This window comes from Rutilus rutilus (genome assembly GCF_951802725.1).
Source record: "Rutilus rutilus genome assembly, chromosome: 8".
NCBI classification, from domain to species: domain Eukaryota; kingdom Metazoa; phylum Chordata; class Actinopteri; order Cypriniformes; family Leuciscidae; genus Rutilus; species Rutilus rutilus.
The window spans coordinates 31,801,906-31,825,562 of NC_140222.1; the positions used below are offsets into that span (position 1 = coordinate 31,801,906).

The 23,657-nt window shown below is 39.4% G+C and overlaps 2 protein-coding genes across 2 annotated transcripts; one reads left to right on the plus strand and one right to left on the minus strand.

Annotated features, from left to right (window-relative positions):
• Positions 1-1,647: 1,647 nt before the first annotated feature.
• LOC311295581 (aldehyde oxidase 3-like) lies at positions 1,648-6,834 on the plus strand. Its single transcript, XM_084417048.1, has 11 exons — positions 1,648-1,765; positions 2,801-2,927; positions 3,029-3,150; positions 3,245-3,341; positions 3,425-3,549; positions 4,457-4,590; positions 4,676-4,763; positions 4,894-4,980; positions 5,122-5,313; positions 6,374-6,601; positions 6,696-6,834. Exons 3-11 carry the CDS (start codon positions 3,046-3,048, stop codon positions 6,756-6,758), a joined length of 1,119 nt encoding a protein of 372 aa, XP_084273174.1. The 5' UTR covers positions 1,648-1,765; positions 2,801-2,927; positions 3,029-3,045; the 3' UTR covers positions 6,759-6,834.
• A 2,071-nt stretch (positions 6,835-8,905) lies between these two features.
• Positions 8,906-12,562, minus strand: LOC311294669 (vitellogenin-like). The gene is made up of 13 exons (XM_084415666.1): positions 12,515-12,562; positions 12,355-12,375; positions 12,090-12,241; positions 11,711-11,962; positions 11,473-11,634; positions 11,234-11,382; positions 11,002-11,152; positions 10,755-10,912; positions 10,509-10,674; positions 9,986-10,064; positions 9,736-9,876; positions 9,538-9,655; positions 8,906-9,447 (listed from the first exon to the last, which is right to left on the minus strand). The coding sequence occupies exons 1-13, from the start codon at positions 12,552-12,554 to the stop codon at positions 9,057-9,059; spliced, it is 1,980 nt and encodes a 659-aa protein (XP_084271792.1). The 5' UTR covers positions 12,555-12,562; the 3' UTR covers positions 8,906-9,056.
• Between the last annotated feature and the right edge of the window lie 11,095 nt (positions 12,563-23,657).

A 23,657-nucleotide genomic window follows, 5' to 3' on the forward strand; every position in this document is an offset into this window, starting at 1 on the left:
ATAAACTTTTTGCAAAACACTAAACACAGTTCTTCAAATAACAGCTCTTTTGAAAATCTGCCATTTAAATGCCACACTATCATATACATATCCTATTATATACACCCAATAATAATTTGAAAACACTTAGGCTATGTAATTTGTTCACTTAGAAATCAAAATGTAATGTTTCGAGAAACAATAAATAACAATACATTTCACTTTAGCATTTCTGTTCATTTTGTAAATATATACTGAATATACAAGTCACCGGTTTTTACACATTTAATATTGTTATGTAGTTTGACGTAGGCTATATATAATCATTGATGGTTTGTGTGTAGAGTTACTATGCAAAGAAAATTGTAAGCAATAAAATAAAAATAAAAAAACTGATATGTGGTAATCTGAGAATTGTCCTCCATCTTGAAAGTGGTTATTCTTGACATACAGTATTATTGCTGTTCTTGATTATGAAGTTATCCGGTTAAGTAAAATCATTCTTCTTAACAAGTTTAAACACTGTTCCTGAACGTTAGGGTAGAGTGGGGGAAAACGCCCCCCTTAAGGAAAATGTGACATTACAGTGAAACAAAACATAAATGTGACTAGAATTGCCATCCAGGTGTCGTGCCGAATTTTGACTCCTGCCAAATTATTACCCCCCTAGTATTGGTAGGTTTAGGATTAGTTGTGGGGGTGGGGTTAGGATTAGGGGTGGGGTTAGGATTAGGCAATCAGGTACTGACTTCAACGAGGGGGGTAATAATTTGGCAGGGGGTCGAAATTCGGCACAACACCGGTTTTGAGTGACTATGGCAGGAGTTATTCACCAAATATTAAAATTGCTCAGCCTTCATAATTAATTAGTATTTTCACTGAAAATATTTTTGTACAAAGGGGGCGTTTTGCCCCAGCGGTGGGGTAAAACGCCCCCCAAGGTGGGGTAAAATGCCCCCTTTCTTACCAACCAGTTTGCTTCATAGATCAACAGCAAAATTAACAGACAATAGTTTTTAATCTCTAAAGGTAAAAGGCAAGTAATGTATCAACATGTATATATATTAATATTTATTTCAGCAATGTTCAAAATAGGCAAAATTAACTACCGTCCATCAGTGAGCTGTGCTAGCAAGCTAGCTAGTTAATGCTCACTTGAGGTAATTTTTTCATGTTTTGTTCAAATATTTTGATTTTACCACCTAGTTATACTGCATTAAGTGTAAAACAAAGGATTTGATAGACAGAAATATTTTATTATAGTAATTATGATAGAGAAACTATGCCCCCAGGGGGGGCGTTTTACCCCACAAGCTATGACTTTTTAAAAAAATGTTTTTTTAAAATATAATTATATTCCTTATAAATAATATATGATCTCAAACAGACTTCACTATTCATCTATCATACATCACTGCGATATCCTGCAGAACAATATTCTCTTAAACACTTATTTACTAATATCTGAAAATTATAGCATTTACCATGTAATCCTCTTCTCTTCAAATGTGTCGCTGGTGTCAGCTTCTCCATAGAGATTTGTATATCCCCGTTATCAACGTAGTGCATAGCAACAGTAAAAATGTATCTTGACTACTTTTAGTGGTTATTTTGGGAAAAACAGGTGGGGGGCGTTTTCCCCCACTCTACCCTATAATCCCAACGTTTATGTGTGCTGCACATTTTACGGAGAACAGCTTCCAGAACCTAAGAAACTACAATGCAGGCTGCCCAGAAAAGCTTCTCCTGAAATGGAGCAGTTCCCACTGTTTGTGGACAACAAGTTGTAAGTAGGCCCTATGTCTTATTATTTTTAGCTGTGTTTTCTATTACCAGTTCCAATTATAAGTTTTATGTTGTAGCTACAATGTTGGGGCAAAGGGCAAAGCTATGGAAGCTTGTTTCCGGCAAAAAAAAAAGAAAAGATAATTGCGAATTTTTATCTCACAATTGCGAGTTTACATCTCGCAATTCTGACTTTATTTCTCAGAATTGCGAGATATAAAGTCAGAATTGCGTGAAATAAAGTCGCAATTGCATGTTTTAAAGTCACAATTGCGTGAAATAAAGTCACAATTGCGTGTTATAAAGTCAGAATTCTGACTTTTTTTCTCTCGCAATTGCGACTTTATATCACGCAATCTGACTTTATATCTCAGAATTCTGACTTTATATCACGCAATTGGGAGATATAAAGTCAGAATTGCATGATATAAACTCGCAATTGCGTGTTATAAAGTCAGAATTGTGAGATATAAACTATTCTAAGGTAAAAAAAAAAAAAAAAAAAGTCCGTCTTTTTTTTTTCCTTAGAATTGGACTTTATCTCACAATTCTGAGAAAAGATGTCAGAATTGCGAGATATAAACTCGCAATTATGTGTTATAAAGTCAGAATTGCGTGATATAAAGTCAGAATTCTGAGATATAAAGTCAGAATTGCGTGATAAAAAGTCAGAATTCTGACTTTATAAGACGCAATTGCGACTTTATATCTCGCAATTCTGACTTTATATCTCAGAATTCTGACTTTATTTCACGCAATTCTGACTTTATATCTCGCAATTCTGAGAAATAAAGTCAGAATTGCGAGATGTAAACTCGCAATTGTGAGATAAAAAGTCGCAATTATCTTTTAAAATGTTTTATTCAGTGGCGGAAACAAGCTTCCATAGAAACAAGCTTCCATACAAAGCTGTTTGACTCACTCGCCAACCCAGTCTATGGTAAAAAAATTGCCTTTGATCCTGAGATGACAATGGATTTTTGAGTTAAAACGAGTACCTTCACATCTAAATGATTGTATTGTCTTACCGTCACAGTCATATTGACTTTAGTGAAGCTCTAAAGCTTCCCGGTGTGGTGGATGTGATCACAGCCAAAGACATACCAGGGAAAAAGTTCAGAACCTTCACAGGCATTGATGAAGACCTGCTGGCTGAAGATGAGGTCTGTGTATTATTATATTTTTTTTATGTAAGGCATTTCTTTGAAGTATGAATTTTAATTACATACAAAATTTGCAATCGTATTCTCCTTTGTGTCCTCAGGTGACTGTGTGGGTCAGATGGTTTGTGCTGTGGTTGCAGATTCCAAAGATCGCGCTAAACGTGGGGCGGCAGCGGTGAAGATCGGCTATGAAGATTTGCAGGATCGCATCTTCACAGTGGAGGTGAGAAGAAATAATCTGAAATGATCTGCTCATTTTATTCCCGTCTAACAAGATCCATTCTTAAAGAGCTGTTCTGGGATCTTCTTGTTTTCAGGAGGCCATCGAGAAAGAGTCTTTCTTTCTACCTAAAAGACAGATTGAGCGAGGAGATGTGGAAAAGGCTTTGAGAGAGGCTGAAAAGGTGTTTGAAGGTTAGATTGTGCTACCATATCCATGATCAAGCACACTGATCACCTGATTCATGTTTTATAACATGCGGCTTCGTGTTTCATAGAAGAGATTCGGATCGGAGGACAAGAGCATTTCTACATGGAAACACAGAGTTTTCTGGTCATTCCAGTTGGGGAAGAGAAGGAGATGAAAGTTTATTTGTCCACTCAGCATCCTACATTTACGCAAGTATGTTATTATGATCTGTTACATTTAGAAATGATTATGTCATTATGTTATGATTAAGTCGGTAGCTGAGACTTTATTTTGTTTATATATATTTTTTTATGTTATGTTATTTTGATTTTATTATATTATATTTAAGGGTGCTCCGATTGATTGGGCGCTGATCGTTATCGGCCAATAATGAGGACAATTGAGGGAGTCAAACACAACTAATAAAAAAAGGTTCAAACATTCACTGATACTCCAGAAGGAAACACGATGCATAAAACTTTTGAACAGGTTGAAGATGTCCAAATTTTTCTTATTTTTTTTCATTTAGTACTGTCCTTCGGAAGCAACAGAAGATTTTCCCAGAAGACAAATTAACTACAATTAACCTTCATCTTCAAATTCAAAAAGTTTTCACCCCCCGGTGTGTTCAGATGAGACAAAACTAAAGACAAATTTAATACGCATTGAGACATCATATTATATTATACATTTAACAGTTTATATTATATTACATTTTTATTTTATTTTTGCAGATCATGGAGATAAACATGCACAAGAAAGTATAATACAGTAGTGGAGACTTTTTTATTTATTTTGTCTTATATTATATTTTATTTAATTTAATATTATTATATTATATCATATTATATTACTTATATTTTATGAATTAGATTTTATTTTACTTTATTTTTGCAAATCAGGGAGATTAGCATGTAGAATAATTTTTTTCCCTTTTCTTTGTAGGAGTCAGTAGCTGAGACTTTATTTTTTTGTTTTGTTTTCATTTATTTCCTTTTATTATATCTTTTTTTTAAAATATTTTATTACATTTTTATTATTTTATTTTATTTTACTTTATTTTTGCAAACCAGGGAGATAAACATGTACAAGAAAGTATGTTTGTTCCAATTTGTTTTAGGAGTCGGTAGCTGAGACGTTGGGAATCCCGTCCAATCGCATTTCTTGTCACATTAAGCGACTGGGCGGAGCTTTCGGAGGCAAAGTCACCAAAACTGCCATTTTGGCCTCTATCACTGCTGTTGCTGCTTGGAAGTGAGTCGAAATAAGTCGGACCCCAATCATCAGAATGAAATAATTTATTTAAATTAGATATTAAATATTAAAACTCTCTCTCCAGGACTGGACGGCCAGTACGATGCGTTTTAGAGAGAGGAGAGGACATGCTGATAACCGAAGGGCGTCACCCAGTGTGGGGAAAATATAAGGCTTATGGTTTTCCTAACACTTATTAAAAAAATTACTGTGAATGTTTATTAGCTGTTATTAGTATATGTATTAGCTACTCTTTATTTATGTAATTTACTGAAGGCATGTTTCTGACTTTGACTCCAACAGGTGGGATTTATGAATAACGGGAGGATAACAGCAGCCGATTTCCAGTACTACGCCAACTCCGGAAACACAGCAGATGAGTCCGTACTGGTGAGATCACTTCCTGCTTAAGTGGTTTAATAGTGGAAGCTACATGTTCAGGGTCAATGCAGACACCTTTGTGAAAAACATTGGAGAACGTATATTACAGAATTTGTACAGTATCATTATTCTTATATTTCACTCTGCCAGGTCGCCGAGAAGATCCTCCTACATCTCGATAACGCCTATAATATTCTAAACTTGCGTGGGCGATCGGCGACCTGCAAGACCAACCTGCCCTCCAATACTGCATTCCGAGGGTTCGGTGTGCCCCAGTGCATGCTGGTCATTGAGAGTATGATCGATGATGTTGCTCTTAAACTCGGCCGTCTACCTGAAGAGGTCGGTGTCATGCAGTCACAAAACAATGTTTTGCTTTTGGCCTGTTTACATCATTATACTTCATATATTACTATTGATCGAGCTAATGAACTGTTGGTGTTAATATATGGGGAATATACTGTATATTTTGCATTTTTTCAAATATTTATATGTATATTTCCTTTCATCATTTATTTACGGGCATGAAAATATCCTTTCATTTTGATACCATCTGATATTTATTGATGCATGTATGTATGTATGCATGTATGTATGGATGGATGGTCATAAATATAGCCTTTGATGCTGATATGGTAATGAATATGTATTTGTTTACTGGTATGAAAATAGCCTTTGATGTTGATATGGCAATGCATTTGTATCCATTTATTTATTTATTGTTATGAATATAGCCTTTGCTGATATGGCAATTAATTATGTTTTACATTTTTTAATTAATTTATTTATATTTATTTATTGTCAACTTTAAATTGGTCATAAACTCTGATGCTTATATGGTAATGAACATATATGTATTTGTTTTTAACAGTTAGTTAGTTAGTGGCATGGACATAGCATTTGCTATATGGCAATTATTATTTATTTAATTATTTATTTATTCATTGATTCATTGTCATGAATATAGCATTGCCTTTGCTGATATGACAATTGACATTTATTTATTGATTTATCACTAATTTAGCCTTTTTATGCTGATACGACAATATTGGATATAGTCCTTACTGATATGGAAATTAATTTATATTTATTTATTTATTGTCATGAATATAGTCTTTGCTGATATGGAAATGTATACATTTTGTATTAATTATCATAAATTTACAGTCAGTAATTCATGCATACATATATATTTATTTTCATGAATATAGTCTTTGCTGTTATGGAAATTAATATGTATTTGTTTATTGTCATTAATTTAGCCTTTGATGATATAGTAATAAATATGTATGTATTAATTGATTGATTGATTGTCACGAATATAGCCTTTGCTGATATAGAAACTAATATTTATCTATTCATTTTATTTTATTTTTAATCTTTCATTATTTTATTGTTTTAGATCAGGGAGATAAACATGTACAAGGAAGTTTCCCTCACTCACTACAAGATGGAGTTTGACCCAAAGAATCTCGTGCTCTGCTGGAACGAGTGTATGGAAAAAGCTGCCTTCAGTCAGAGACGGCAGGCCATCGATCTCTTTAACCAGCAGAACCAGTACAAAAAGAGAGGAATTGCCATAATACCCATTAAATATGGCATTGGGTTTTCAGAGGGCTTCCTCAACCAGGTTACTGTAATCTAAAACATGCTGCTGAGACTTTTAAGTTATTTTAAATGAACTCCAAATGATATTTTGGTGTGTGTGTGTGTTTATAACAAAGGCGGCAGCTCTCGTGCATATTTATAAGGATGGATCTGTGCTATGTTTCACTTGGTCCCCTTAAAGTTGCGTTGGATTTTTCTCCTTATCGTAAAGATCGAGAGGTCCATCTATTAATGTTTGTAGAGTTCGTTCATGTAGTAAATTATGGGCCCTATCTTGCACCCAGCGCAATTGACTTTGTACACGGACGCATGTATCATTCCTATTTTGCACCCGCGCAAAGCGGACTTTTCCCTCCACAGAAGCACGTCGGTTAACTAAGAAATACACTTGCGCTCCCCGGGGCGGTTCAGCGCAAAGAGGAGGCGTGTTCCGGCACAAACGTTCCCTCATGCTATTTTACAGGTTTAGAAAACAATTGCGCCACTAACCGAAAAAAAAACAGTTTAAAGTCAGTGGCGCGTTGCGCATGTTATTCATATGCTATTTTAAGGGCGCATGCTTGGCCTTAATCAATGTAGCGTGTGCACAGCGCGCATACACTTTGATTCTCTCATCTACACACAGACGCAGCAGTTATCATTTTTGCAAATCATACATTATTACGATAAATAGATAGATAGATAGATAGATAGATAGATAGATAGATAGACAGTTTATTATAAAAGCATACATCTAGCTTACACATTTACCCAAATTATCATACGCCTGTTTAACTGAAGTTAATTTGGGTGTGTTTCTCCATCCCCAACGTCCTTGACGGGAACGTCGGTCTCCTCGGCTGTGAAGCGCTCCTCGCGTGCGCCTGGCAAATCCGCCGTTATAATAGGAATCCGCTTTAGAACAAGCGCGCCTGCTCTTAAAGGGAATGTGAGATGTCGCTCTGATTGGTTTATTTCACGTTACGCCCAAACCACACCTATGAATAATGAAGCTACTTCAGACCAACCCCTTTTAGAGTCATTTATCCCGCCGGGAAAATAGCAACAGTGCCAAGACGCGCCCACAAAGTTACTTGCGCTTTGCGCTTTGACACTTGCGTTTCAGATCGTTAAAATAGGGCCCATACACTATAATCTGTGTTTACACAGCTTTTTTTTTTTTTCAAAAAGTTCCGAATTCGATTTGACAGAAGTTGTGTATTTTATTTTGTAGTCCAGATGTTATAATCAGTTTTTGCAGAAAAATTGCTCTAATTTTATTTTGATCTTAACATCACAGACAAGAAGTTCTGAATCTCATTTACGTAGAGATTCTGGGGGGGAAATGTTTTCTGGTAACTGCTCTTACATTGAGTGATTTTGTTCACCTACAATGCCAGAGCGTTCCCATCTGTCGTGTAACGTACGTGTTCAAAAGTCCCGCTCTTATAATTTTGTTATCCCCCAGCAAACAGTAACATCGTTTATGGTATCATTAAGCTGCTTTTTCATTTGTCACCTCCATGGATAGGAAGTAGATCCCTGATCTTGATATCATTCTTGTTTGTAGCGATTGGTATTTTCTTGTATCTTTGTCAGTATGCAATTTTTTAACTGTTCTTCCTCCAGTCAAATAGTTCCACGATAACTAACATCATCTCTGCAACACACACCCGACACCGCATCGGCTCTGGCTCTTTTCACACTGATATTTTCCACGATTTATTCCAGTAATATTACTAGGGTCTTGTATGAGTGCCGAATTTTCCAGCATTCTGGCTCTGGCTTGTATTCACATAGAATGCTCCCCGGCAATTTTCTGGAACCAAAGTTCATTGTGAACGCAGCCCTTATTTGCACCAAAACTTCACGCCATGTCAAGAACTGCATCTTTGGCTGACTTTGTGCTTCAGGTGATCAGATTTATGTCTGCTTGGGACTTTCTCAATCTTTGGCAACTTTGAAAGTTGAATTTATTTTACTAGAGGATGCAAGAGCGACTGACTCCAGAAGAGGGTCTCGGCACAATAAAGGTCTTTAAAACTGAGGTATCAAACGGGAAAACTCCCTTTTCAGCTGTGAACATATGATTACACCAGAACTAAATCTCAAAAATCTTTCCAAAATCTACATTATAGCATTTTGCCACAAAAAATTTTGTTTTAAATTTTAAAATTGTTAATTTTGTTGAAATGTATAAATCATATACTGTGCCCAGTCCTCCAGTTCTCCTAAGGTTAAACCAGGTGGCTTTAATTAGGCTGCAGGAGAAGCTTAATACTATGACACCTTTAATGTTGCCATCAAGCACTTTCTTAAACTTGACATTGAATCGCAAATAAAGTATGAGTTTGTCTTGCAGTGTAGCTTTATTTTTCCCAACCCAACACAACACATTTCAGAAATCCAACACCATTAAAATACAGAAACATAATCTCATTACATTATTCATCTACAGACACATGGACTATATAAAATGATGTGTGCAAGCCTCATCATCAGCATCCATACAGCTTCTGAATCCTCAGAATGTCAATTTTGGACAATCCCTGCCTCTGTCCGATTTCCACAGTCGCATCAGGAATGGGAGTGATGGTTTCCAGCCAGGGCTTATTGGCGAAGGCAGTTCTTCCATAGTGCATGATGGAGCTATAGTCGTATGGAGTGTTTTGATTGTTGGTGTTCTGTTTCTGGAAGTTGTAGGCCATATCAGGTAAGATGTTCTCAAAGTTGATTCTGACATACTTGTCACGGTCGCTCCTGGTTTGCTCGTGGTAAAAGCCCATGGCATGATTGAGCTCATGTTGTACGATGCCATTGTAAATACAGCCGTTCCTTTTGAGGGAGACCACCTGTTTGCCACCAGTTCTACCTAGAGCAGAGAAGCACCTGAGAGAAAAGAGGAAATAAAGGGGTTAAATATTGATCTGTTAAAGGTCTGTTAAATGTTTCTTGTTGGTATAGTACGATTGTTCTTACCCATCTTTGTTCTCAATACTGATGTAGTCGGTCTGAGATGATTTGGCCACAAAGCGGATGCAGGTTTTGGCGTGAAAGACCGACATGGCGCTCGCAATCACTGATTTGTCCGAATTGGCTGTAAAAAGGGTCCACAGGTTTAAAATGGCATCTAAATGAATCAAAGATATGTTCAATGAATGAAGGAGATTCACGTACAGAATTCCCTGCTCACTATGTAAGGGATCTCCACTATGTTGTTAGAGTTTTTCTTCCAGAAACAGTCGTTGTTGAGGCAGTAGACAGCATTTCTGGTTTCGGGAAACAGGATATCTCCTTCAATAAAGAGCTCAGAAGATCCTGTATTTGAAGAGCAATATATTGATGAAATAATGCAATATATTCATGAATCCCAATCACGTTTTTAGAAATGTGACCCATTGCTGGCTTTATCTACAAGATGCTTCACCATTGTTGGTTTCTAAAATCCTTGTAGTGATGTCCACAGGTTCAGGCTCTGATTCAAACACACCATTAAACATCTGCTCCTGGTGGTAGAAACAGAGATGTTTAAAACGACTCATTTGAGGACAGTTAACCGTTTAAGACTAGCAGGGTGACCAGCATTGCCCAGAACTTTCAGAGCCAAAGTCATTTCAGGAATGTCATTCTTAGAAATGGCCTCTGCAGCAATATCATGGATGGGCTGAGGAGTTTGAGGCACATACAGTTAGACAAATATCAAATATTATAGTATGTCCATGACAGAAATTTGTGGATATCTTGAGGAGCTCGGAGGGGCAAGTAGGAACTACAACACAGTGTTTGGCAATCATGGAACCATATCCAAGCATGACGGGTTCACGAATAGCTGGGATTGTGGCGATTTTCTCGTGCATAGCCAAACTCTATTCAGCAACATACATAAATGATTAATTTGATTTTGGTCATATTTGAAGAACAGCACTTTGAGTATGGTAAGATATACCCACAACTGTCAACTGGATGGTGTCCAAATCAGCAGTGACCATTTGCAGAGCAACTACAAGAGCCTGAATGAACTCAGGAATGGTAAGTTCACCAGCCAGAAACTTCTCCTTGATGAATTTTACAATGACTGGTGTGCCAACAGCAGGAAGAGCATCCAGAAGCCAGCGCCTAACAGATTCATTGTTTAAAATATATTCATAATAAAAAATTGCCCTTAAACTATATTTCTTATTGCTAAAATACTGTACCTGTAAACTGGTTTGTCTTTGAACTGAGCCCAGATAGCCTCAATATTCTCCAAGGTGGCAGCACGCAGGAGCTGGATGAGCTCAAGAAACTTAAGTGGAGCATCATCATGGACCATGGTCTCATTGTTTGCAACAAGGTGATTTAAGACCTCAATAATCTAGAAAAAGGGCAACACTCAGATGATGTCTTCATGGATCAAAGGCTTTGACTTAGAGACTGTTAAAGATGTTAAGTAATTAATAATACCTTAGCTGGTGCATCACTGATCTTCAGGAGTTGAATGGGGGTCTGAAGAATTTCAGTTGAAAACTCATACTGCAAGGATCCACGGGCCAAGTAATCAGCTGTGATTGGAACAACAGGCGTCTTCTCAATCTCAACAAAAGCCAAGTTTTGTCTGGGAAAAAAATATATTTATTTATTTATTAGTAATATTGTTACTTCATATTTTATTTTATACACAGAGGATCAATATTACTTTGCTTCCATCTGTGCAGCACCATGGATCTCATTGAAGGGTGAAAACTGATGCACTTCCTCAACTGTTGCTTCAGCGATCAGTACACCGGTGGCAGATGGTTTCATGATGTAGTTGTAAGATGCAGTTTCAATCAGACTCTTGAACCTCTGTTGGGAGAAAGGTATGTGACCATTTGACTCTTGGCATTTTCATTATATTGAATAAATATTTGAATTCTTTCCAGTCTTCTTCATTACCTCTGTGCATTCAGCACACCTCTCAGTGTACGCCAAACCGACGTCCTTCATGATTCTCTCCTGACAGTGGCTCAGATCCTTAGACTTGGTGACAATAACATGGTTGGCCTTTGGATCCTCACTGATGACGTAGTGGGTCCTGCACACTCCCTGAACTCCATCCTTGAAGGACAAGTCTAAACAAATTAGATTGCAGAACTCAAAATAGATCAATAACGTACTAGGATAATTTTCTCACCTCTTGAAGTTCATAGATGTTCTGGGTCTTTTTGAGGTTGAGCTGAAGGATGTTGAGGATTCCTCTGTGCAGGTTCAGTATTGTAGGGGAGACTCCTGCAGGGGCGAATACCTTTCCAACCACACCATTAGCATACTCAAACTTGATGGGAATCTGAAGCTGAGCAGCCAGAGCTGAGGTGAGCTTAGTGGCAGGAACAAATGGATCCTTGGGCCAAATGCCAGCATACTCTTGGAGTAAAGGATCCATGAGCTGAAAAGGAACATCTACACTTTAAATAAGGGAATTGTTGCTATTGCAGCTAGAGCTTGCCAACACTTTTTTTGTTTCCTGTCAGTGTGGAACACCTACAAAGTTTACAGTTCTTAATAGTCATTACCTTCATCAGGAAGGTGTTCTCTGTCACGGCACTGAGGTGAACCTTGCTGCTGACTTTTATTCCTGCTCTGGCCAGACCTTCTTGAGGAAGACCAGCCAAGAGCAGAGCCTCATACTTGTACACATAGGTCTTATCAAGGGCAAACTCAGGAACTGAAAAGTGTACAGTATTTTTGATCTTAGTCAATTGTTAGGGTCATTATTTTTATGCAATAATGCATTCTAAATTACCACTTAAAACTAATTTGCCATATCATATTACTTACCAAGGTTGATCTGTTGACTCGCTGAAAGAAACAGAAAAAATATTCTATGAAAATCTTGTTTTAAATTTGGTTTTCAAGAGGTTTTTAATTTTCCAAACAAGTTCTTCTATAAAGCTAAAAAGTGAGAGAAGTAAAAATATATAAATATATTTCGACTTACCCACAAGGGCTACCGTCAGGGCAAGCACAACAGCTCTCATGGCTGATGGTGTGTGAAGAGCTCCTCAGAGAAACAGACCTTTTATATCATTTTCTTGCTGACCTAGTACTAATTCTTAAATTAATTATTAACCGATGTATTTAAAGGAATATCAAATTGTAAACAAGACAAGACCTCTGTCAACTTATTTTAATATAAATATCAGTAGAGGTTAGGTTACCCTGGCCTGTCATCATATCATTCTTCAGCCAATGTCCACAGTGAAATCATGCTGATCATTTGTCTTTCATGTTTAAAAAGGTGATTTTTTTTTTTTTCATCATATAAAATAATGCTGAAGCAACAAAATTATCTATGGAGGTATATTACAGAAAACTTAAATTGTGGTTAACAGCCTTGGATTGAAGGCAAATCTTAGCTATCAGTTTTGGGTTAGGTTACCCTGGCCTTTAATCTAAAAACTTGTTAAAAGTCCATATTTATACATTTTATGTAAAGACTGGTGAAATAACATTGGATGAACTTTGGAACTAGACTTGGAGTGATCTGTGGACAGTTTTATAATTGTTAATGCAAGTAATATTTGTAAACACATGAAGAAAAACTATTAGTGCAACCTACAAAGAAAACCTGCAAAGTATTCAACAGCAGTAGACTGCATATGAGCTTGGCACCTCGCATTAAAAAGTCAACAGTGATAGAACCAGCGGCGGCCAGGAGTGCTGGAGTGCCGTCCCCTTCAAGTTAGCCAGAGAAGAAGGCTACTTTAACATGTTAAAAATAAGATAACTATATATTGCAAAATAATTATTAAATAACATTATTTATAGTCATAATAGTCATAATATTCGACTGGTAGTCATGATAGCATCTCTTAGGCAAGGCAAGGCAAGGCAAGGCAAGTTTATTTATATAGCACATTTCATACACAATGGCAATTCAAAGTGCTTTACATAGAAGAAATTAAAATAATAAAAGAAATAATTAAAACAGTTTAGAAAAATAAAATACAGTACAGTACAAACAGTCGGACGAACAGCGGCACAGTGCTCATTCAGTAAATGCATAGCTAAACAGATGTGTTTTGAGTCTGGATTTGAATGTGATTACTGTAGGAGCACGTCTGATCTCTTCTGGAAGCTGGTTCCAGCTGCGGCTGGCATAATAGCTAAAAGCGGACTCGCCATGCTTAGAGTGAACCCTTGGTATTTCTAGCTGATATGATCTGAGTGATCTGTTGGGTTTATATTCAGTGAGCATATCTGCAATATATTGAGGTCCTAGGCCATTGAATGATTTACATACCAGTAATAATACTTTAAAATCAATCCTAAATTTAACTGGGAGCCAGTGTAAAGACCTGAGGACTGGTGTGATATGTTCATATTTTCTGGTTCTGCTCAGAATCCTGGCGGCAGTGTTCTGTAGCTGCAACTGTCTTATGGTCTTTTTGGGAAGACCAGTGAGGAGTCCATTACAATAATCCACCCTGCTGGTGATGAAAGCATGCACAAGTTTCTCTAAGTCTTGTCTGGAAACAAAGCATCTAATTCTTGCAATATTTTTCAGATGATAGTATGCTGATTTAGTTATTGCTTTGACATGACTACTGAAACTAAGGTCTGACTCTAGTGTCACACCAAGATTCCTGACTTGATTTTTAGTTGTTTGACCCCTAGAGTGAAGGTATGCGTTCACCTTAAGAACTTCATCTTTGTTTCCAAACGCAATGACTTCAGTTTTGTCTTTGTTTAATTGAAGAAAGTTTTGACACATCCAACTGTTTACTTCATTAATGCATTGGCACAGGGAGTCAATGGGGCTGTAGTCATTAGGCGATAGGGCTAAGTAGATCTGTGTGTCGTCTGCATAGCTGTGGTAAGCAGTTTGGTTCTTTCTCATTATTTGGCTCATTGGGAGCATATACAGGTTGAACAGGAGTGGTGCAAGAATTGAGCCTTGAGGGACTCCGCATGTCATGGATGTCCACTCAGACTTATGGTCTCCTATACTCACATAATAACCTCTCCCATCTAAGTATGACCTGAACCATTTTAGGACTATCCCAGAAAGCCCCACCCAGTTTTCCAGCCTGTCAAGAAGTATGTTATGATCGACAGTGTCAAATGCAGCACTGAGGTCGAGTAGCACCAGCACTGATAATTTGCCTGAATCAGTATTTAAGCAAATATCGTTTATTATCTTTATGAGCACTGTCTCTGTGCTGTGGTGCGGTCGGAAACCAGATTGAAAATGGTCAAAGGATCCATTCAAGCTCAAGAATTTGTTCAGCTGATTGAAGACAACTTTTTCAATGATCTTGCCTATGAAAGGAAGATTTGAGATCGGTCTATAGTTGCTTAATATGGTCTTACCCAGATTGCTCTTTTTCAGGAGGGGCTTGACAACTGCAGTTTTCAGGGAGTTTGGAAAGCTCCCAGAGAGAAGTGAGGCATTTACCACTTCTAGAAGATCTGCTTCTAGACTGTTTAACACACTTTTGAAAAAAGATGTGGGAAGTGTGTCAAGAGCGCAGGTTGATGTTTTAAGGTGCTGTACGGTTTCTTCCAAAATTTTGCCATCAATTTCTTTGAAATCAGACATAGTAACTACTTTCTCAGGTGGTCTGGTCTGTCTGACCCCAGTGCAACTCAAGGATGTGCTGATCACCTTTCTGATATTATTGATTTTCTCAGAGAAGAAAGAAGCAAACTCACTGCACTTGTTGTCTGAGAGCATTTCACTGGGAATCTGGCTTGGGGGGTTTGTCAGTCTCTCTACAGTAGCAAAAAGAGTGCGTGTGTTGTTTAAATTACTGTTTATAATATTTGAGAAGAAAGTCTGTCTAGCTTTGCCTAGTTCCATATTGAAAGCATGAAGGCTGTCTTTGTAGATGTTATAATGGACTACAAGTTTTGTCTTCCGCCACATGCGCTCTGCTTTTCTGCATTGTCTTTTCATATTTTGCACTGCTGTTGAGTTTCTCCAAGGTGCTTTTTGTCTGCCACTCTTCTTCCTGACTTTCACAGGAGCAATTTCATCAATTACACTTTTAACTTTTGAGTTAAAAGAATCAAGGAGAAAATCAACAGAATCTGCAGATATGCTTAGTGTTAAGTATATAGCCTTCATAAATAGGACACTAGTGTTCTCATTTAAGCATCTCTTCTTGACAGACACAGATTTCGCTTCAGTGGCAGGAGAGATCAATATATCAAAGAAAATACAGAAATGATCAGACAGTGCTACATCCTTAATAACAATCAATGAAATGTTTAGACCCTTACTGATAAGTAAATCTAGAGTGTGTCCACGATTGTGTGTGGGTCCATGTACATGCTGATTCAGATCAAAAGTTTTTAAAACAGTTTTGATTTCTTTTGCCATATTGTTTTCTGCATTATCTATGTGAATGTTAAAATCTCCAGCAATGGCAAAACATTCAAACTCTGAGGTAATTGTTGATAACAGTTCTGTAAAGTCCTCAGCGAAGGCTGGAGAGTATTTTGGAGGCCTGTAAATAATGATAAGTAAAATGCATGGAGCACCTTTTAACACAATACCCAGATATTCGAAAGAAGGGTAATTCCCAAATGATATTTGCTTACATTGATAGATATCTTTAAAAAGAGCAGCTAGACCCCCACCTCTCTTAACAGCTCTGCAGACACTCATAAAAGTAAAGTTAGGAGGGGCTGCTTCATTAAGGATTGTTGCACTGTAGCTGTCTTCTAGCCAGGTTTCATTTAGAAGCATAAAATCTAGGTTGTTTGTGGTTATTAAGTCGTTAACTAGAAGTGATTTATTTTTAAGTGAACGAATGTTTAAAAGTGCTAACTTAACAGTCATACTTTTTGTCCCCACATCAATCTTACTTTCACATGTAATAGGCACCAGATTAGATGGGTTTGCTGTACGGCTATTAAAGGCCTTAGACTTTCTATCTTGTATTAGAACAGCAATAGAGAAAGATACAGGCACACTGGGTTCCCGCTTGTTTTGTAAACATTTGAGAAAGTTACTGTTATCAGAGCGGGGACCCGACACATATCACTGAGAGCTGGTATCAGTTGTTTTTGGTTCACCTCGAGCAGATGGAGGAGGGTGTGGGCCCTGGCGTTGTGGCAGAGGCCGAAGAGCTCTCACAGGAGGAGGGGGAGGGCGAGCTGGGCCCGCAGGCTTTGGTGGCAGCGGTGCCTGTCGTTTTTTGGTTGGTATCTGGGGGCTTGCAGCAAAAGAGTGGGATAGTTTGGTTCCAGCATACACCAGTTCTTCCATTTTCTGTGAGAAGCACAGAAGTGGGGATGCTGGGGAGAGGGAAAAGGTGTCTGGTGAAAGGGGCTGTTGCTCTGGTGTTAAAGGAGGCTGGGATATGCTGTCCTGGCTTCCCTGGCTGTTTTCCAGGAAGTCGTCCTTGGGTGCTGAATCTTGGAGCATTTCTAATATGTGTGTCTGTGGTGAGCTCTGTGGGCAGGGCTCAGCTGAGATTGAGTCCGTGAGCAGAGGTTGTTGTGGCGGAGTGGTGTTATCATTGTCCTTGTGTGATATGTCAACCGCATGTCCATTTTGCTGCTGAAGTGAAGTCCTGTGGTCAGTCATACTGTGTCCAGGTGTGTGTGTGCCATTCAGATTGAGTGGATTGGCACACATTGCAGAAGGATGATTGAGGGAGAAGTAGAAATTGTCCTTTAACACTCTTGAACCAAGTTTGTTTGGGTGATGGCCATCCCGATGAAAAAGTTGTCTCTGACTCCAGAAAAGATTGAAATTGTCAATGAAGTTTACTCCTTTTATATTGCAGGTTTTTTGCAGCCATGTATTTAGCCCAAGCAACCGTGAAAACCTGTTTGTTCCTCTTGCTGGGAGTGGTCCACTGATGAATGTTTGAACTTTCAGTCTTTTAAGTGTTTCAAAAAGTTCATTGAAATCCTTCTTAAGGAGTTCTGACTGCTCTTTATGAATATCATTCTTCCCCACATGAATTATGAGTCGATTTGCAGTCTTATGTTTCATAAGAATGTTCTGAAGTTCAGTGTTTATATCAGAAGTTGTTGCTTGTGGAAGGCAGCACGTAGTTGTATCCCTGCTGCTAATGTTTCTGATTATGGAGTCCCCCACTATCAGAGTCCTGGGCTCGGCTGCGCTCTGAGCTGAGTGCCGCTGTCTGCTCGACCTTGAGTGCCAGTTAGCATCAGTGTTAGCTACTGGCCCATTCAGTCTGTTTTCGATCACATTCATCACATTTGGGGATTCCTCATTTACATTCATTAGTACTTCAAATCTGTTCTCAAGATGTATAGGCGGTGGTAGCAGACCAGTGTTTGCAATCCTTGTCAGAGCTGTATCTGGGGTAGAGGATGCTACTGCGGCAATATGTAATGCTCGTGACAATCTGATGTCTCGAGTGCCTTTGGGTCTCGCTCCCTGTTTGTGCCATCGATTTGTAAGTCGATCGGCTTGTTTCTCTACCTGTCGAGGAGCACTAGTTTCATGGGACTCACCGGTATGCTGAGGGTGTCCATGACGAAGCTCTGTTGTGTGCTCCGTCTGGTTTGGTGGTCCCGTAAGTAACTTTGTTTCAAGAACTGCAATCCTTTGTAAAAGTCTGTGGCAGTTGGTACAGCAAGTAGATTTTCTCTCTTATCCTTATGAATGTAGGCAGTTGTGTTTTCCTTTCCCGGAATGTAAGCTGGTCGGGTAAAAGAATTCTGCGTTTTTGTAGTAATCCAAACTTTGTTGTCTGAGCACTGTGCTGTTTGCTGAAGATAAAATTAGGTGATAAAAGGAAATAAAATATAAAAATATAGGAGATAAAAAGTAAAAGCGATAGAGCAGAGCGCGGAGCAGTAAGCAAGAGCGTCCGAACAGTAGCTGAGCAGGAAGTAGAATGATTAAAAATTGTTTTATTGTATTTCGTTTGTTTTGTGTGTGCGGGTATGGACAAATGGTTGTCTATAAACTTTTGAAATGCTTGTGACTTGAGGCTGAGCTCTAATTGGCTTATTTCAGATTGTCCTCAGGGCGCAGAGCGCTGCACCCCAGACCCTCCTACTTTTGATTTTAGCTAATCAATATAGGGTAAAGTTCGAACATCACATGACCAAACCGGAATACTGGGCTGTGTTCAGCCCCGACAAAAAGTTGCAAAAAGTTTTTTAAATGGAAATGGTGGTGTGTTGAACATCCTGTTCTGATGACGCAAGAGTTGCAACTATGGCAGCTGAGAAGGCCATTCTTTGTGCTCTTTTTGAAGAATTTTGGATGAAAACGGTATAAATACGTGTTTAATACTGCAAAAAAAAAAAGTTACTGCCCTTGCCGTCCAGAATAAAAGAGAACATCCCATTCGAGTGAAGGGATTTGTGGAAACTGTGGTTCCTAATTATTGTGATCCAACATTTGCCTTGCATTTCAGAATGAAAAGACAAACATTTCAGGTGAAGGATAATCCACTTCTTACCTCCGAGACTGTTATGATCTATGTGACCTATTTTTATTGTGAGTTTTAGGCTTATCATTATTGCTGATCACTGTTGATATTCTGTATTTTTACTATAAAACTCATATGACAAACATGTCTTCTAATATCTTCAATTGTTGCATATACCAAGCTGCAGCGGACACATTTGTAAACGTCTTTACTTGGACCCATTGTGCGAGCTGTCTCTTTAATACCGCGTGGTTTATATACATGTTGCTGCTGATTGGGCTTACATTTTTGACACACCCACCAAACAAAAGAAAACGTATCTCAAACCGTGTTGCACACTGTTTCCAGGAAACATGTCGTTCAACCCGGAAACCGTAGCAAAACGTTGCATACTGGTTTTAGCTTGAATGTGCTCCTGGTCTTATCACATCCGCTTGTCAGAGAAAGTGTTAACAGCTGTATAAACTGATGCCCATATCTATGGACTTTTAAGGTAATCAGCTAACCTACCTGGTTCACTTGCTTTTTATTCTATTTAAATATCTAAATGTTAGTGAGAAGAAGAAAAATGAACAAACTTTTTGATATAACTCTGCATATGCGACATTGGTTATGCTCGTCTTTGCTCGCTCCTTTTAAGTTATCTTGAAACGGAGGATGAATCGAGACATGAAAGTACATGTCCTTCAGGTCAATCGCTGCAAACCAATCTCGGGGACGGATGCATTCGAAAATGCGTCTCTGCGTGAGCATTTTGAACGGTAGCTTGTGGAGACTCCGATTCAAAACTCGCAGGTCCAAGATCGGTCGTAACCCACTGCCTTTCTTGGGTACAATGAATTAGGGGCTGTAGTACCCTGACCTCATATCTGCTGGAGGGACCGGCTCTATCGTGTCCTTCGCTAGTAGGACTGCAATCTCTGCCCACAAGACATGGGCAAGACAAGTGGATGGCCCGAAACTTGGGGGGACGCCGGGCGAACTTAATCGCATAGCCGAGCCTAATGGTCCAAATGAGCCAGTGAGACGGACTGGACAGCGCTAACCAGGCTCGCAGAGACCATACAAGCGGGACTAAAGGGACCGTAGGCGTACCTGCAGTGGGGCAACGAGGTCGAACGCAGGGACGCGGCTCGGGAGGCTCTCTATGGGAGGTGGCCCGTAGCGGGGTCTGAGTGTGCTGTGCAACACTTACCTGGTTCCACGGAGCAGGAGGCGGCTTGAATGCTTTCTTGATCTGCACGGTGCTGCACGCTGGCGATAGAAGAGTCGGATGAGAGTGGTGAGGATTCTCTCCTCCCACTGCTCTCCTGGCCCTCTTCGAACCCAGAGATGGAAGAAACTGCTCTTTTATTGAAAAATTGGGTACCGCTGGTTTAAGGCCAGCGGCGGAACACAAATAAAAGGGAACAAAATATTTTACACCCGGCCCTTTACCGGGGGAGGGAGCGGTGCGGTCACCGTCTCCTGGAGAGCAGTCCCATCCATCTCCGGGTTGCCCATCCTAGGGCCGCTTACCCCTGGCTTTGCTGTCTCTCTTGGCGACTGGCTCCTCGGCGCCGCTTAGGTGGAGGCTGCTGCTGCTTGCATGCTGGAGCGAGGGCAGATGCAGGAGGACGCCCCCGACGATGAGCAGGCTGAGGGGCCTCAGGCGATGGGGTGGAGGCAGCAGTCGACCGTCGCGGCAGGATGTGTCTAAATGCCTCAGTCTACTTTTGTACAGCCAATAAATGCTGGGTGAAGTTCTCGACCGCGTCGCTGAAGAGGCCGGTATGGGACACGGAGGAGTTAAGGAACCGGAGCTCCCTCATGTCAGCCAGACACAGCCAGAGATGGCGTTCCTGGACCACCATAGTGGATATCGCACGACCCACTGACGAAGCGCGAGGTCCGTTGCGGCATGAAGTTATTGGAGAACCTTGGACCCTCATGCAGGTCCTTCAGTGCCTTGGCCTGATGGACCTGCAACAATGCCAGGATGTGTATGGCATAGGCGGCTTCCCCACAGGCCTTGTAAGCCTTGCCGGTTAAGTCCGATGAGTACTTACAGGCCCGGGAAGGGAGACAAGGTTCTCCACGACAAGTGGAGTTAGGGCACAGTTGCATGGCAACAGCCCGCTCCACTGGTGGGATACGCGTGTAACCCTTAGCCGCCCCGCCATCAAGGGTAGAAAACACAGGAATCAAAGTGCTTGGCTCCAAAGCAAAAAGCTGAATTGCAATTGCTGCTCATTATATACCTGCGCGGCTAAACAGCCGATGCAAATGATTGCACGCCAAGGTGCATTGGCTCATTTAGTTTCACTCAAAGTAGATTGGCCTCTCTAGCGAGATTCCTATTCAGCGGTCACGAGCGGTCAGTGAGGAAAATAAGTATTTGAACACCCTGCTATTTTGCAAGTTCTCCCACTTAGAAATCATGGAGGGGTCTGAAATTGTCATCGTAGGTGCATATCCACTGTGAGAGACATAATCTAAAAAAAAAAAATCCAGAAATCACAATGTATGATTTTTTAACTATTTATTTGTATGATACAGCTGCAAATAAGTATTTGAACACCTGAGAAAATCAATGTTAATATTTGGTACAGTAGCCTTTGTTTGCAATTACAGAGGTCAAACGTTTCCTGTAGTTTTTCACCAGGTTTGCACACACTGCAGGAGGGATTTTGGCCCACTCCTCCACACAGATCTTCTCTAGATCAGTCAGGTTTCTGGGCTGTCGCTGAGAAACACGGAGTTTGAGCTCCCTCCAAAGATTCTCTATTGGGTTTAGGTCTGGAGACTGGCTAGGCCACGCCAGAACCTTGATATGCTTCTTACAGAGCCACTCCTTGGTTATCCTGGCTGTGTGCTTCGGGTCATTGTCATGTTGGAAGACCCAGCCTCGACCCATCTTCAATGCTCTAACTGAAGGAAGGAGGTTGTTCCCCAAAATCTCGCAATACATGGCCCCGGTCATCCTCTCCTTAATACAGTGCAGTCGAAATTCCCAGGTGCAGAAAAACACCCCCAAAGCATGATGCTACCACCCCCATGCTTCACAGTAGGGATGGTGTTCTTGGGATGGTACTCATCATTCTTCTTCCTCCAAACACGTTTAGTGGAATTATGACCAAAAAGTTCTATTTTGGTCTCATCTGACCACATGACTTTCTCCCATGACTCCTCTGGATCATCCAAATGGTCATTGGCAAACTTAAGACGGCCTTGACATGTGCTGGTTTAAGCAGGGGAACCTTCCGTGCCATGCATGATTTCAAACCATGACGTCTTAGTGTATTACCAACAGTAACCTTGGAAACGGTGGTCCCAGCTCTTTTCAGGTCATTGACCAGCTCCTCCCGTGTAGTTCTGGGCTGATTTCTCACCTTTCTTAGGATCATTGAGACCCCACGAGGTGAGATCTTGCATGGAGCCCCAGTCCGAGGGAGATTGACAGTCATGTTTAGCTTCTTCCATTTTCTAATGATTGCTCCAACAGTGGACCTTTTTTCACCAAGCTGCTTGGTAATTTCCAGATTCACCCAGATGAAGGCATGGTACAAAGGGTAGTTTAAAGAGTAGACTTCAATCAATCACCCTCCTCCCCTTCTGTGCAGCAGAGGTGGAAAGAGTAATAAAATATTCTACTCAAGTAAAAGTACTATTACTACAATACAATTTTACTTAAGTACAAGTAAAAGTACCAGTCGAAAAATCTACTCAAGTAAAAGTAAAAAGTAGCTCATTTAAAATGTACTCAGAGTAAAAGTTACTGAGTTACTTTTTAACAGCTGGGGTGGGTTGGGGAGTCCCCCGAGTAGGGTTGTTTCGGTGTGAGATTTTCACAGTATGATAACTGACTCAGGGAATATATGTCATGAAATATATCATATATCATGAAATATAATGGTTTACGGTATTAAACAATTATTAAATATAAAAACTGTATTATTAAATTATGGTTATTATTATCATCAGTTAAAATGACAGTTAAATCAATGAAAAGTTGATTTCGAGGTAACACTAAGAGCTTTTGAGATTTGTGTAAGATTTTGAATAGTAATTCCTTCCAATGGATTTGGTAACACTTTAGTCATTACTAGTGTGTTCCCATGATCTTCACTTTAGAATACTGATCCAAATAATTAGTAGTTCCTTTAGAAAGATGTAGTAACACTTGAGTCATTACTATCAAAAACCTTACAAAAGCCTTAAAACTTACAATGACTTCAGTCAATTTTAGGTATTTATCATGTTTTTCACTTTAGAATACTGATCCAAATTATTACTAGTTCCTTTAGAAGGATGTAGTAACACTTGATTAATTACTAATGAGTTACCATTACCTTATTATATATTATGCATTATTAATATTAATTATGAACCTGTATATAGTAGTTCTTAGAAGTCTTCAGTGAGGTATGAAAAATAGTAGTTACTGATTAGCTAATAGTGAACTACCACATTCGACTGAACGCTATGACTTACTAATTCGTTAATCAGAGTTTCTTGTTAGTTAATAGTAGTTACTACAATGTTAATAGTGCGTTACTCATTTGTTCCTGTGTTATTCATTAATGAAGGAACAGTATTCTAAAGTGTTACCAGATATTCATATTTAAAACTTTATAAAGTAAAATAATTAGTTTCCGGCCAAACGAACATATGGATTCGACTTAAGTCTAAAGCGCAACTTATGCGAGTAATGCAACATACTGCTGATATTTA